This window comes from Dermacentor variabilis, chromosome 10, assembly GCF_050947875.1.
Source record: "Dermacentor variabilis isolate Ectoservices chromosome 10, ASM5094787v1, whole genome shotgun sequence".
NCBI lineage: Eukaryota > Metazoa > Arthropoda > Arachnida > Ixodida > Ixodidae > Dermacentor > Dermacentor variabilis.
Genome location: NC_134577.1, coordinates 53,258,556 through 53,271,208, shown reverse-complemented (window position 1 = coordinate 53,271,208; position 12,653 = coordinate 53,258,556). Strand labels below are relative to the sequence as shown.

The following is a 12,653-nucleotide window of genomic DNA, read 5'->3' as shown; positions in this document are numbered from 1 at the left end:
TGCTGGGCGTAGAATTATTAAGAACTACCGTCAGGATTAGAAGTTTAGAGCGTTAGACATCCCCCACGCATAACAATATTGTGTGGTGCCATTCTACGTGCAACATTTGCCTTAGTTCGTGCCGTCTTTCAAGGTCTGAAAACAAAGAACTGATCTCAATATTACTGGGAAAATATCTCTAATTCATTCTCGGCGTGAGATGTGACAGGACGAGACCTACTTTCCCATTTAATTTTTGCGGCCACGTTGAAGAGTAGCTATATCAGGTGAAGTCAGATAGAAGCAAGAGTTTGTAAGTCTTCCGAAAGCTGCCCTATTGTTATGCAAGGACGCTAGTCAGCAATACAAGGCCGGCATATGCAACCAGCCTAAAAGCTCTCTTGTCACACTAATTAATACATCATCAGCTTTCCGCATGTAGTCCTAACTAAAGCAAGCGATCCCATTATTCCTTTTCGTAACATACCGCTTATCACGAAGAAAAATAGACTTTCATTCTGTGAAATGCGTAGTATTTGCAATAGCGTCTGGTGGGTCGATATAATTCATTCCTCATAAAATTGAAATGGAGCTACAAAGAAAACATTAGCAAAGCTCACACGCATTATAATTTTTCCGTTAACACAATGAAATTTTTAGCAAAGCTTATGTGGCCGCTTTCATATACTCACTAAAAGTCTTGAGTGTTGGTGAGAATCAATAGTGTCCTTACACAATAAAAACAAAGAATAATGCTTCACGAAAACCTTGTCCGGGAGATATAAAAATAGGTGATTTAAAAATATGGTCAATGCAGAACCAGTTATCTCACCCTGCGTTCATTTACAAAAAATAATTCCATGGCCAATTCTGTGAAATGCTTTCGAAAAGTAAAAAGGATAGATCCTGCGATGTCACCATTATCCGTGAATGATCTAACTTTGTCAATAAAACATGCAATTGCAGTATCAGTGTACAGACCAGCCCTGCAATTTAACTGACATCCAGAGAGTGCGTTAAATTTACTAAAATATTTAGATGGCCATAATGAGATTTTGCAAGATTTTATCGAGGAAAGGAAGCACGGATATAAACCTATAATCATCGTTGTTAAATGAATCATTTTTCTTAAAGAACGGGCACTACATTGGCCACCTTAAATTCTTCGGGCAATACAGCAGTTTTAAAACAGCGGTTAAAAATGTGACTTAGAGCAAGGGCAACATAAGATCTTTGAGCGAACGCTCTCTAAACGAGGTGCGGCAGCTTTTAATCCTGAAATAACTGAACGTACCTCGAAAGCACAAGTAGGAAAAAGAAAAAGTGATTGGTAAACGGAGGCACCTAGGCAGGAAGAGGGGGAGATGGTAAAACTAGAGTGAACTTTAAAAGCATTGGCTATATCAGTGGCCGTAGTGGGGATATTGTGGCTCACACGAACAGACGTCACTTTGCTGCGTGGCTTGGTAGAATTGAAAAATGCGTTTAGGAGCTGCCACTTCCTCTTTTTATCATTTTGACAGAAATGAGGTTCATGTTCGTAATAATTTTGTTAAGCATTCTTCAGGCGCAAAGAAAACGTGTTGGAGTACGTCTGATAGCGCAATTTATAGTTTTCTTTGAATGTTTGCCGTTCGATCTATACATACAAGTTATCTTTTTAGAAGGCAACGTATGAGAGAGCTGTAGAAACAAGGACGGCGTGGGGAAGAGAAGCGTCTGTTAGATGATTGCAATGTTGTTGAAAGCTCAACTGCTGAATAAATAGCATGGTAGAACGTAATCAACGACTCTTCTTGTTCATTAGCAAGATATACGTATCTTCATACGTAATGTGCGTCTTCAGTGAGCGGAAAGTATTCGTCCGAATTAAAAAGATTCCTTTGAAGTAATGCGCTTCTCTGAATGATAGGCCCTTCAAGGTATAATAACACGGGAAAGTGACTGGTTATATCGCTCTCGATCCCGCCTGCTTCAGCGGCTTCATCGAAGTTCATGAGGAGATGATTAATGAATGTGATCCATGATCAGTTCAGCGTGTTGTTGCGGATAATAGCGATTGAAACCCATAGCTATATATACAAGTCATGTACACAAGATTAGTATAGCTAGAGGAATCAGGTAAATTAATATTCATATCACCCATGAATAATACATTTTTGCGCTCAGCAATATATTTGCCAAGTAAGCGAGTAAGAGCTTTGCAAAAAATGATGGGACCAGTAGAAGGCGAGCGATAGACATTAGCAAAAATAATTTTTCGTTGATTCTTACAAAGTGCCGGCGTATCAATTTCCAGCCAAACAGGTTTGCATATCGCGACATTCAAAGTAAATCATTGTGTCTCTTCTACAGAATAATGTTCGAGGTAAAAATGATTGAACCACCATGAGGATCACCGATTAGATGACAAAATTCACTAGAATAACCAGGGAAACCATACAAGTCACCGTTACCCGTAGTAGCCAAGTTGAAGTGCAACAAATAACAGAGAACTCATGATTAGGGGAGCTCATCGAGCAGCATTTGCGTCATGGTTCTTCGGAAGGCTACGAGCATTAAAATATATGAAAGAAAAACCGCTAATCTGTGGAGAAAAATATTAAAGTCACTCGGAATAAAGTAAGCGATTTCTTTATCCTTCCTATTCTATCGCCACACGCAAGCTTAAGCGTTTAATACGTATAGATGAACGTCACAGGCGATTTGATGGGCATCACCTTCCAAAGTTTGTCTTTCCTTTACAACGCAGTTGTCGGTTGACAGATTTGTTTTTAAAGGTAAGCGCCTTAGAAAAGATCAGCTATTGCCGGGAGTCAGGGGATCGTTATCGAAAGCGCACTTTTGTGCTCCAGAGAACGAGGTAAACAGTCTTGGGACGTGCCTTGAGAGCTTTTTTTAGAAACTCCGTGTGCTTGTGGCGCGAACAGGAAAGAACAATAATGTTCGTGTTATTTGCGTCACGTGTTGTATGTACTCTGTGCGAAGTGTCAATGCCTTCAACCTTCACAGGACAACCAACTTTATTGCCAAGAAGCTCAACAATCTTTCTGCAGCTTTCACTTTGCGGTGTTGGAACTCTTATTTATTGATTCTTCAGGCGGTAGTACCGCTCCAACTGACCAATATTCTCAGCTGTAAGGTTGAGAAGGTCAGCTGCAAGGCTGCTCTTTTCTGATTGCGTTGCTTCAGACTCATTGCTCATGAAATTCGTGACTTCTTTCGTATCGTCAACCTCAGCTTTCAGCTTCTTTACACTCTCGAGATTGCATCCAGTCACTGCAACCTTCAGTAATTCGAACGTGTTATTAATGGCAGCTGCTTTTCTTTTTTTGCAAAAGCCACCTTAAAACCTTCATTTTTTAAAGTGATGCAACGGTAGGAGTCATAACAACAAGAGTGATCAGAGTGCAGTCAGTGGTCAGGAATAGAATAGCGCTGTCGGCATGAAATCCAAAAGCATGTGACTTTTTTTTTAATTTTCTAGGAACACTCTGTACAACTATGCAGGATTGCTTTCAATGCTTCCCTACATTCCATATGTAAATATGAGCACTGAAGAAGCAATTTCAAATGACCTGACTCAAAGTACGACGAGGGGCCGTAACTGGAGTGAATGCATAGCTTTGTTGGACGAAAATATGCCTGATATTCTCGACTATTTATATGTCACAAACGACACCAACCATATTGAGGTTAAGCGGGAGGTAAGTTGTATGCATTGTATAAAGCTGAATCAGCTCTTCCACCAAGCTGTAAACCATGGTTTTTGTTCACCAAAATATAACGTCACGACGGAAACGAAAGCCCAGATAAAATCATCCAGTGCGTTACGCTTTTTCGCAATAAAGGGCTGGGAGAACGAAAGTAGTCTAATCCACTTATTCCTTTGTCCGCTATTGCCCGGGCAGTTGGACGTTTTCACTGTGATATGCTGCTCGTCAGCGATAGATGATGCAAAAGAAATAGAATAGATCAATAAGAATCGGTATCTTATACTGGCCAAGACCTCTAAGTTTACAAGATGGTGCATTGGTTTGTAAGCGGCAATAAACAATGCAAGTTTTATATTTTTGCACATGTGCATACGCAGATAGCCTGAATTGTTTGGGCACGTTGATTCAAATGCTTATTAGAGCCGATTAACAGTGTCTTGGGATTCAAGGGCTCAAGCCAGCGTCGTTTACATGCGGCACATCAACTTAGGCTGGCCTGCCACTAGGGTGACATGCTACTTAGGAAAATCTCTCGAACAGAACACGCAGGCTTGGCGGGCTTGACAGGGAGCCATGCTTCAGCCTGCTCAGATTTGCTTCGATGCAAAGCTGCGGCAATTGCACTAGCGCTTCACGAACAGCAGCCACGCATTCGTCTTACCCTCGGTATGTTGGTTTAAAACAATTATTCCAGCGCCCCGCCCCACTCCTCCAGCGAGTGGAGGCGCAAGTGCGCATGCGGCGATGTCAAAGCCGTGAGCTCGTGTACGGTCGAGCGCCTTCGTTCCACTAGAGAGCCCGTCGAACGGAACGCCCAAGCGCGGTAATCGAGACCAACGAAAATACAAGATGGCTGCACCACCACCGTGGGCTTGCTAATGAGCTGAGGACACGCTTGGATTATTTGACAATTGTTATGATCATAATTTGTTGACGAGAGAACAAGAGGCATCAGAAACGTCTTGGCTGCTACTTCACAGCCCCACCGCATCATTACACTGCACGCCGGTTCACAAGTAACAAAAGAAGTAACTCTCGGAGTGCATGGCCGAGTCCTCAAATGGATCGCTAACTTCTTGAAAGGCAGAAAGATATATATAAATAGAAATGATGGCCGAAGCGACTTATACACCATAAATAAAGGAGTTCCGCAAGGAAGTTTATTAAGTCCACTTCTCTTCAATGCAGCAATAGTAGGTTTACCAGCAGTACTTCCAGCAGACGTAAACATAAGTATGTTTGCTGATGACGTTTGCATATGGACATCGAACAAGTCTCCAGAAGTCGCCATGCATCGGTTGCAGGAAGCTTTGAACGCAGTAGGGGATTATTTAAGAGAACGGGGCATGAAGATATCTTATGCGAAATTAGCGGTTCTGCCTTTCACAAGAAAAAAAGTTAGAAATTTTGGTCTTTCAACAGATGGCCATGTGATCGAGCTGGTTCGGAAACATCATTTTCTCGGCGTGATTTTAGACCACTAGCTTCGATGGACTGATCATTTGACCGCCCTGGAAAACCAAATTTGTTGTGTTATAAATGTTCTCCGCAGAATCGCAGGCACGAAGTCAGGTGGAACAACTGCATCCTTGCTTCACGTCCACTCAGCACTTGTGCATCAGAGAATTGCTTATTCCGTCCCTATATTGCACAAATTATCTGCGACGACCCTCCATCAGCTGCAGCTATTACAGGCTTGGAGTTTACGAGTGTGCCTAGGAGTCCCGCAAGCTACGTCCAGTCACCTCACTATTGCAGAAACGTGGGAACCGCATTTCACAGTGATTCGGAGCCTGGAAACTTGCCGACATCTCTTCAGATTGTATACTCAACATTCTGCACACCCCCTTCTATGTTTGATAGAGAACCGTTCGGGTGTACAGATACCACGTCTCGTTTCAAGTTAAAAAATTGAGACTTCCACGATCACTTTTTTAGCACTTCGACCTCTGCGAACCACCATGGCTTCTGCAAGCGCCGAACATAGAAACGTCAATCGAAGGACTTAAAAATAAAAGTGACGTTTCCACATTAGCAGCAAAACAATAGCGTTACACCACCTATTTGACAAGTACGAGGAATCTATTCACGTCTACACGGACGGTTCTGTAGTCAAAGAAACTGCGACTGCAGCTTATGTCATACTATCCTTAGAGGTAGGGTACGCTTGTCGAGTAGCCCACACGTCGTCACCAACAATAGCGGAATTAGTGGCAATTCTCCAAGCCACTCATTTTATCAAAAGATATGAGACACCAACAAAGTAGGTAATTTGCACGGACTCTTTATTGGCTTTAGAATGTCTTGAAAATATTGATGACAGCCAACTACACGCCCGAATAACATACGCAATACTGAACACTTTAACTCAGGCTAATGAACGGAAACATGAAGTCATATTACAGTGCGTCCCGGGCTGTGCTGGTACAGCAGGCAACGAACTAGAGGACTCATTGGCAAAATCAGCCCATGAAGATGCAGAAATTGAAGTCATTTCTTTATCACCAATGGACACAAAACGAATATTGAGAGTACTAAAGAAACAATTGTGTATGTCAACATGGTTTAATGAAAACCCTACGGAATCAATACTTTACAAATGAGACCCTCAACTCGAATACCAGATGGATGTATAATTTTCTAAAGGTACTGAGACACTAATTCACCGACTGCGCCTTGGGACAGCATATGTCAAACATTTCCTGCATCGCATCAAACGGGCTCCTTCCCGGGCTTGCTCCCGTGGCCACGATGATGAGGATGGTCGCCATCTACTTCTCGAATACCCCATATACGAGATACAAAGACAGCAGCTAGAACAAGAACTACACTCCATCGATCCTTACCGGCGTTTCTCACTCGCAAAATTGCTGGGCCCATGGCCATCGAAAATAGCACAGCGAAAAGCACTGAACGCAATTGAACATGTTTGTGAAGACAAAGGCATACTCAACAAATACTAGGTATTGCATTGAACAATCACACGATGTCACTAAAACATTCTTCTAATATTTGTAATTATTAGTGCTTGTATATTACGTGTTATACATTTTCTTGTTGTGCGTGGATTATTTCAACACTGTAATTCCTCATCACTTTATATAGTTATCGAAGTCTGCATCACAGCCGTATGTGTGTGTTTGTGACTGTTTACGAACTCAGTGTGGTGCAATTTGCATTCGATTTTTACGCTGTTATGTTCATAGGAGTATATGACCGTGCCGTCGCTTTCTCACCGTATGGAGTGATTCTTTTCTTTTTTTTTCATTTTCCTACATATTTTTTATGTTGTCGTTTCTGCTATGATAAAAAGAGTAGCCGTCACCATTATAAGGTGACTACGTCTCTTTCTTTTATTTTCATTTCAACAAAAAAAAAGAAGTGCCTTCTTTGACGACTGTCGTTACATAAATTGCTACAATGAGGAAAAATACACCGCATGCAACTGATGAACTTGAATATGCTACATAATATTTGCAGTAGCCCCGTATTCTACCATAAGGGGCCGTAGTCAGATACTTCATGCTCGCCGCACGCGTTGTGCGCTCAGGTGAAACCGATTCCTTTTCCGTCCTACTGCTCCGACGGAGCGCGTGTACGTGAGCGGAGCGGGGAGCAGAAAACATTCTCATAAAAATGTCTAGTAGGTGCTCGTACAAAACTACCGTGCGTGATCACTAGGCTTCCACTTTCGGAGGCAGTATGCAGGACTAATTGGATTGCAATCGCCGACAAGCGTTTCACCTTGATTACTCTAGATTAAGATGTAAGGTTACAATATAGGCTTATTTGAATTCGAGCGCTATCCAGTGAAAGTAAGAATTTACGGCATTTTACAACGTGCGTGACCCACGTCATGGGTGAAATCTTCTCTGATGACAAAAGTGGTTTCCTTGCACTTAGGGCCGCATGTCAGCAGACGCTCATTGCATTCAACGAAGCAAAAGTTCACAAACAAAGGACTTTTCTTTATTCTTGTGGCCGGCACAGCCCATGAGCGCGCAAAATTTCTTGAGTAGGAAAAGATACATTGAGATTTCACTGCAAAAAGGAACGTCATTTTATTAGAACGTTTTGAGGGGCTAGTTGGTTCATTCTAATGACTGATTTCTAATTGCGCGAAATTGGCAAACAGGACACTATACCAGAAAAGATACACGCAAAGATCGGGCGCTATCATTTTCCTCTTCCTCATTCCAACTCTAGTTCGCAGAGTGAGACATACTAAACATTAAATGGTTGTTTCCTCTCGATCTGTTATTTGGAACTTCAAGCGATAGCTTTATCTGAGCCATATCCCGGGAAGTTGTGCCAATTATTTGACCTTCCTTGGTGCTGAAGCGTTAATTTTGCTTTATAGTAAGCACGTCGCCCTCTCGCATAATGACTGTGCTAAGGAAACCTGTTGGAGGCAGCGCGAAGACGTAGCCACTGTGGCCGACGTTTATTTAAGCCGGCCAGCCATGGTGTCGCGGGTTCACGGGATCGGACGATATCGCGGCCCTCAGGACCAGCGAGCTAGCGTGTTCTCTTCTCGCGCTAGATGCGCGGGGGTCGTCTTCTTCTTCAACGACTCTGGAGGCCATAGTCGCGCCGCTACAAGCCTTACCACAATGCCCCCACGGCAACCTGCTGTTCCCTCATGGCCTGTAGCCCTCTTAAAACGGCCGTTTGATGAAGTTCAAATAAACCAACCATGTCCTCCTTAACAACATCGTAAACATCTTGTATGCTTACGCTATCAGTGGCACAATAGCACACCGACACTGAGCGTTGCCATGCGCAGGACCGAATCTGCTCTCAACGTATTTTGAGAGCAATATCAAGAACCTAAACACTTTGGCGGACGTAACAAATCGTAGGAAGAAAGCTTTTCCTAATAAAAAACATATAACTGTGCCACGACATCGCAATAGAACAATAGCCAAAGCTGTGGTAGCTAGAAGCAAATTATAAATAAATTTGCTGCGCAATAATTTCAATAAAATGGTGGAGTTTTACGTGCCGGAACCGCAGGCTGATTAGGAGGCGCGCCATGTTGAGTGACTCCCGAATAATTTTGACCACCTGGGGTTCTTAAGCTGTGGCCTGTGCAAGGACGGCGATAACATTGTAGCCATGATCACATGGATCCCTGGCAGCTTTTAGACGTGGCTATGCTTAAACATCCTTGCCTACGGAATCATACCACCACCTTCGACTATTTCCTCCCGTTTTCTTTCAGCGTATTCGCCAATATAGCATGACGTCCGAAGTGTCCTATTCTTTTTTTTTAATTATGAAGTTTTATGTGCCAAAACCGCGATCTGATTATTATGCACGCCGTAGTGGGGGACTCTGGAAATTCAGACCACCTGGGATTGTTTAACGTGCACCTAACTCCAAGTACACTGGCATTTTCACATTTCGCCCCCATCGACATTCGGCTGCCGTGGCCGGGATTTGATCCCGCGACCATCCTATTCTTCCTACCTTCCTCGAAAAATTCAGTGCCATTGCACTCTGTGAAAGTGGATGTCTAGCGAAGCTGTCTATGGGGGCGTCTTATGGGCGAATTGTCCATTGCCGTGCGTCGAAAGCCGTGTGCACACAAATGGAAGGCGAGGCACGTCTAGTCGCTCCTCCACTATGTTGAACATCGGAAGATGATGAGGCACTGCGGGGTATGCAACCAATGTGTTGTAGCTTAGCGCGTCACGACACCTTTTACTAACGAATCCCGGCACGTAGAACAGACATGCACTTCAACGCACTCGGAGGGCACAGACTGCTTCACTGTAGCCACGGCGATCGTGCGTTTGTCGATGTCTAGCAGTACAGTAATGGTTTTGAGGTCACCCGAAAACCACAACCGGTCACACGCAACGCAGGCCACACAAAATTTGTTCCCCGCAAACTAACTATGAAACCTGGCCGTTGCTCCGGTGAAACGTTCCAAGTTTGCGGTATCTGGGCCACATTGACGGTTCCCATTTCTTTGCACCTCGCGGTCCTGGCGGGCAGTGCGCTTACGGGACCGCCACCACGGGAGAGCGGAAAAAAGGAAAACGAGATAGGTAAACGCTTGGAACGCTGACATACAGAGGGCGGTGCGGACGTAGACATGGCCGACGCAAGTCAACGTGTAGTATCCGGTCTTATCACCATAACACCTGTTACGGGTTATATTTGGACCTGAGATATCAAACTTATTTTTTGCAAGTTGGCAGAGTGCTTGAAGCCCGCCGCACCTCAGCCATGGGTCAGACCGCTATTGCACTATCTTCGGGATAGGCCCACGTATGGGGAGGAATTGCCGATCTACATGACTTTCGCCCACAGATGCATTTTAATCAGAACCTAGCCACATACATCTTCGCTGTAAAAACATTCCGCTTTGGTGGTGCCATAGTGCAGACGTGTAGAACGAATTCACAGAAGTTTCTGTTACTGCGTATTGTCCAGCAGCTGTTTAGGTTCTATCTGCGCCACTTAATCATCCATATCCCGTATATCTGAGGCCGTGATTACGCTATCAACTGGCCGTAGTATAGTCTGCTAAGTTCAGTGTTTCATACTAACTGTCGCGTTAGCCCAGTGTTTACGGTGTCGCCCTGTTCACTTCAAGGTCTATTTTTCTATATCGGCCGCGTCTACCTCATTTTGATTGGGAAGAAATGGAAAACAAAACGCTCGTTTACATTCATTGGGCGCGCGCTGAGGAACCTCAAGTGCTCAAGACTAATTAGGAACCCCTCACTGCAGCGTGCCTCATAATGACACCGTGGCTTTGACTCGCAAGAATTCTAAGGGTAATTTTGCTGTTTTGAAACGCTACCTATGTGAGAAAATAGCATATACCAGGTGCTTCTGAGCTTTCTTTTTCGACCATCACAATAGTTATACATTCTATGGCTAACGTATGGAAACAAAAAGCTACCCTGCAACAATACATGCTATTTCCAAAGCATACTAGATCGCTGCAAAGTGATTAGAACTGTAGCAGTTCTGCGCGACGTTGTCAAATAGAATACGAAGGAACACAGGAATAGGCGTCTAGCTGCTTCCCGCTCATGCATTCAATACTTTAATTGTTCCTTTCGATGCTCGAAAGATCGAATACGTAGGGATGAATCAACTCGCCTAAATTTAAGTACTGTTTAAAACTGCACCTAGACGAAAAGCAAACAAAATGCGCTGGAAATCAGCTTCATTGGACGGCCAATTTATTTTCATTCAGCAAATTATAATGGCATGCACCGGCAGGCACTGAAATACGGTGCATCACGAGCATCAAATAAAGAAACACAATTAGATAGTTATGTTCAAATTAATTACAAATACCCTTCGATTCAGGTAGAAGAGATTGCCGACAGATTGAAACAGGCATTCAATGAAACGCTTCAAAACAACAGCTGGATCGGGAATATGACACGAGCAGCTTTACAGAAAAAGGTAAGAGCACCGCCATACAACTGCTATGCAAAAGTATTGTAGAACATTTTTCTTTTCACCTAAGTTCTCTTCTGTGGTAATTATTTGAAACCGTCGAATGCGCTGGCCATTGTTTACGTTTGTAACTGAAACAGTGCTTCCAACGAAGTGGACTGACCACGCATGATCCAAGCATGTCTGAAACAAAGACAGTCTTGTATGAAGTAGTACTTTGTGTCCATCTTACTAGCTAATATCAATGGAAAAAGGAATAGGATCACGCTTAGCGCGAAACGGTTATGACAGCTTATTTATCAAAATTGTTGTAAATATTAGCAGCAGTGAAAATAGAAATTGCTCTTTTCGGAAATCTCAGGCTTCTGCAAGATAAGCCTAGAAATACATCGTAAAAGTTAAGACAGAGGTCAGGAAAGAAGCGTCTTCTTTTCGGGTTTCCCTTCTCCTTCTCACTTGACGTGTGCTACACATTTTTGGATTTCTCTGGCTAATAGCCCCCATGGAGGCAAAATGTTTTATAGACGCGAAGAAGTTCAGTATGCTGCAGTGCGGCTGATTCTTCGAAAACGCTCTATATTAACGCTTTCTTTTTTCCTGAAAAGCAGAAATGACAATGCAAATCTGTGGTGTCACTTTTAGAAAGCTGGAGCAAATAGGAGAAACACTGCATTAATTTACTCTGCAGTAATCAGAAAACGGCTGGCAAAATAAATGTATTACGTAACAGTGGGATAATGAAGTCGAGGTTTTGACGGAAGCCCGTCTGGTCGGGGGGCATCATGAAGAAGGGTAAAAAGAAGGACACCGACCACTGAATGAATACAAGAAAAGACGTTTCGGCTCCCCTGACGGGATCCTTGTTCACAATGAAATCAAGTACGTGCGATACAATGTTTATTGGTTTTGACGGAAGCCCGTCTGGTCGGGGGGCATCATGAAGAAGGGTAAAAAGAAGGACACCGACCGCTGAATGAATACAAGAAAAGACGTTTTGGCTCCCCTAACTTTCATCTCTTTCATCTCTTGCGAAATTGCCAGCCTGCAAGATCAATTTTCTGACCTTCTAATGTTCTGTTTTGGGACGGCAACAAAACATAAAGAAAGATAGAAAAGAAATCAAACAAGTGTAATTCACGGTAGTAGAGTCTATACGTTAACGGTATGCAGATGATACACCGCTAGATCAGACTTTTTTGCATTCATATGCGTAACAATGAAACTGCTTTGACGAGGTTTATTGAACTCGTCGAGTGTCAGCCGCAAATACAGCGGCAGCACCGATCGCTCAGCTGGATGGGCGAACACGCGATGGTGACGGGCCTTTCTAGTGCCGTTCTTCTTCCTGACACAATGATAGGCTTTTTTGCTACGGCGCTTAGTTCGCAGACAAAATTTAAAGTTTGTACCCTATCCTCATTCCTATGTAGCTTAGCGATTACATTCTTTTTTTATAGTAAACATGTTTTTGCGACAGATATGGGGCTAAATATTTTACACATGAAGGCTCACTGGAACTGAAACTGACTC

The 12,653-nt window shown here is 43.3% G+C and overlaps 1 protein-coding gene and 1 pseudogene across 16 annotated transcripts in view; both read left to right on the top strand.

Moving 5' to 3' along the window:
• LOC142560552 (phosphate-regulating neutral endopeptidase PHEX-like) overlaps positions 1-12,653 on the top strand; it is a 97,882-nt gene that overhangs the window by 49,697 nt on the left and 35,532 nt on the right. For 15 of the 16 annotated variants that reach the window (XM_075672754.1, XM_075672738.1, XM_075672747.1 and 12 more), the window contains 2 exons: positions 3,467-3,686; positions 11,031-11,129. In XM_075672754.1, the coding sequence (XP_075528869.1) occupies positions 3,467-3,686; positions 11,031-11,129 (319 nt within the window). The remainder of the gene's footprint in view (positions 1-3,466; positions 3,687-11,030; positions 11,130-12,653) is intronic. The other variant, XM_075672753.1, reaches the window with a different exon arrangement.
• On the top strand, positions 9,799-9,979 carry LOC142562607 (U2 spliceosomal RNA; annotated as a pseudogene).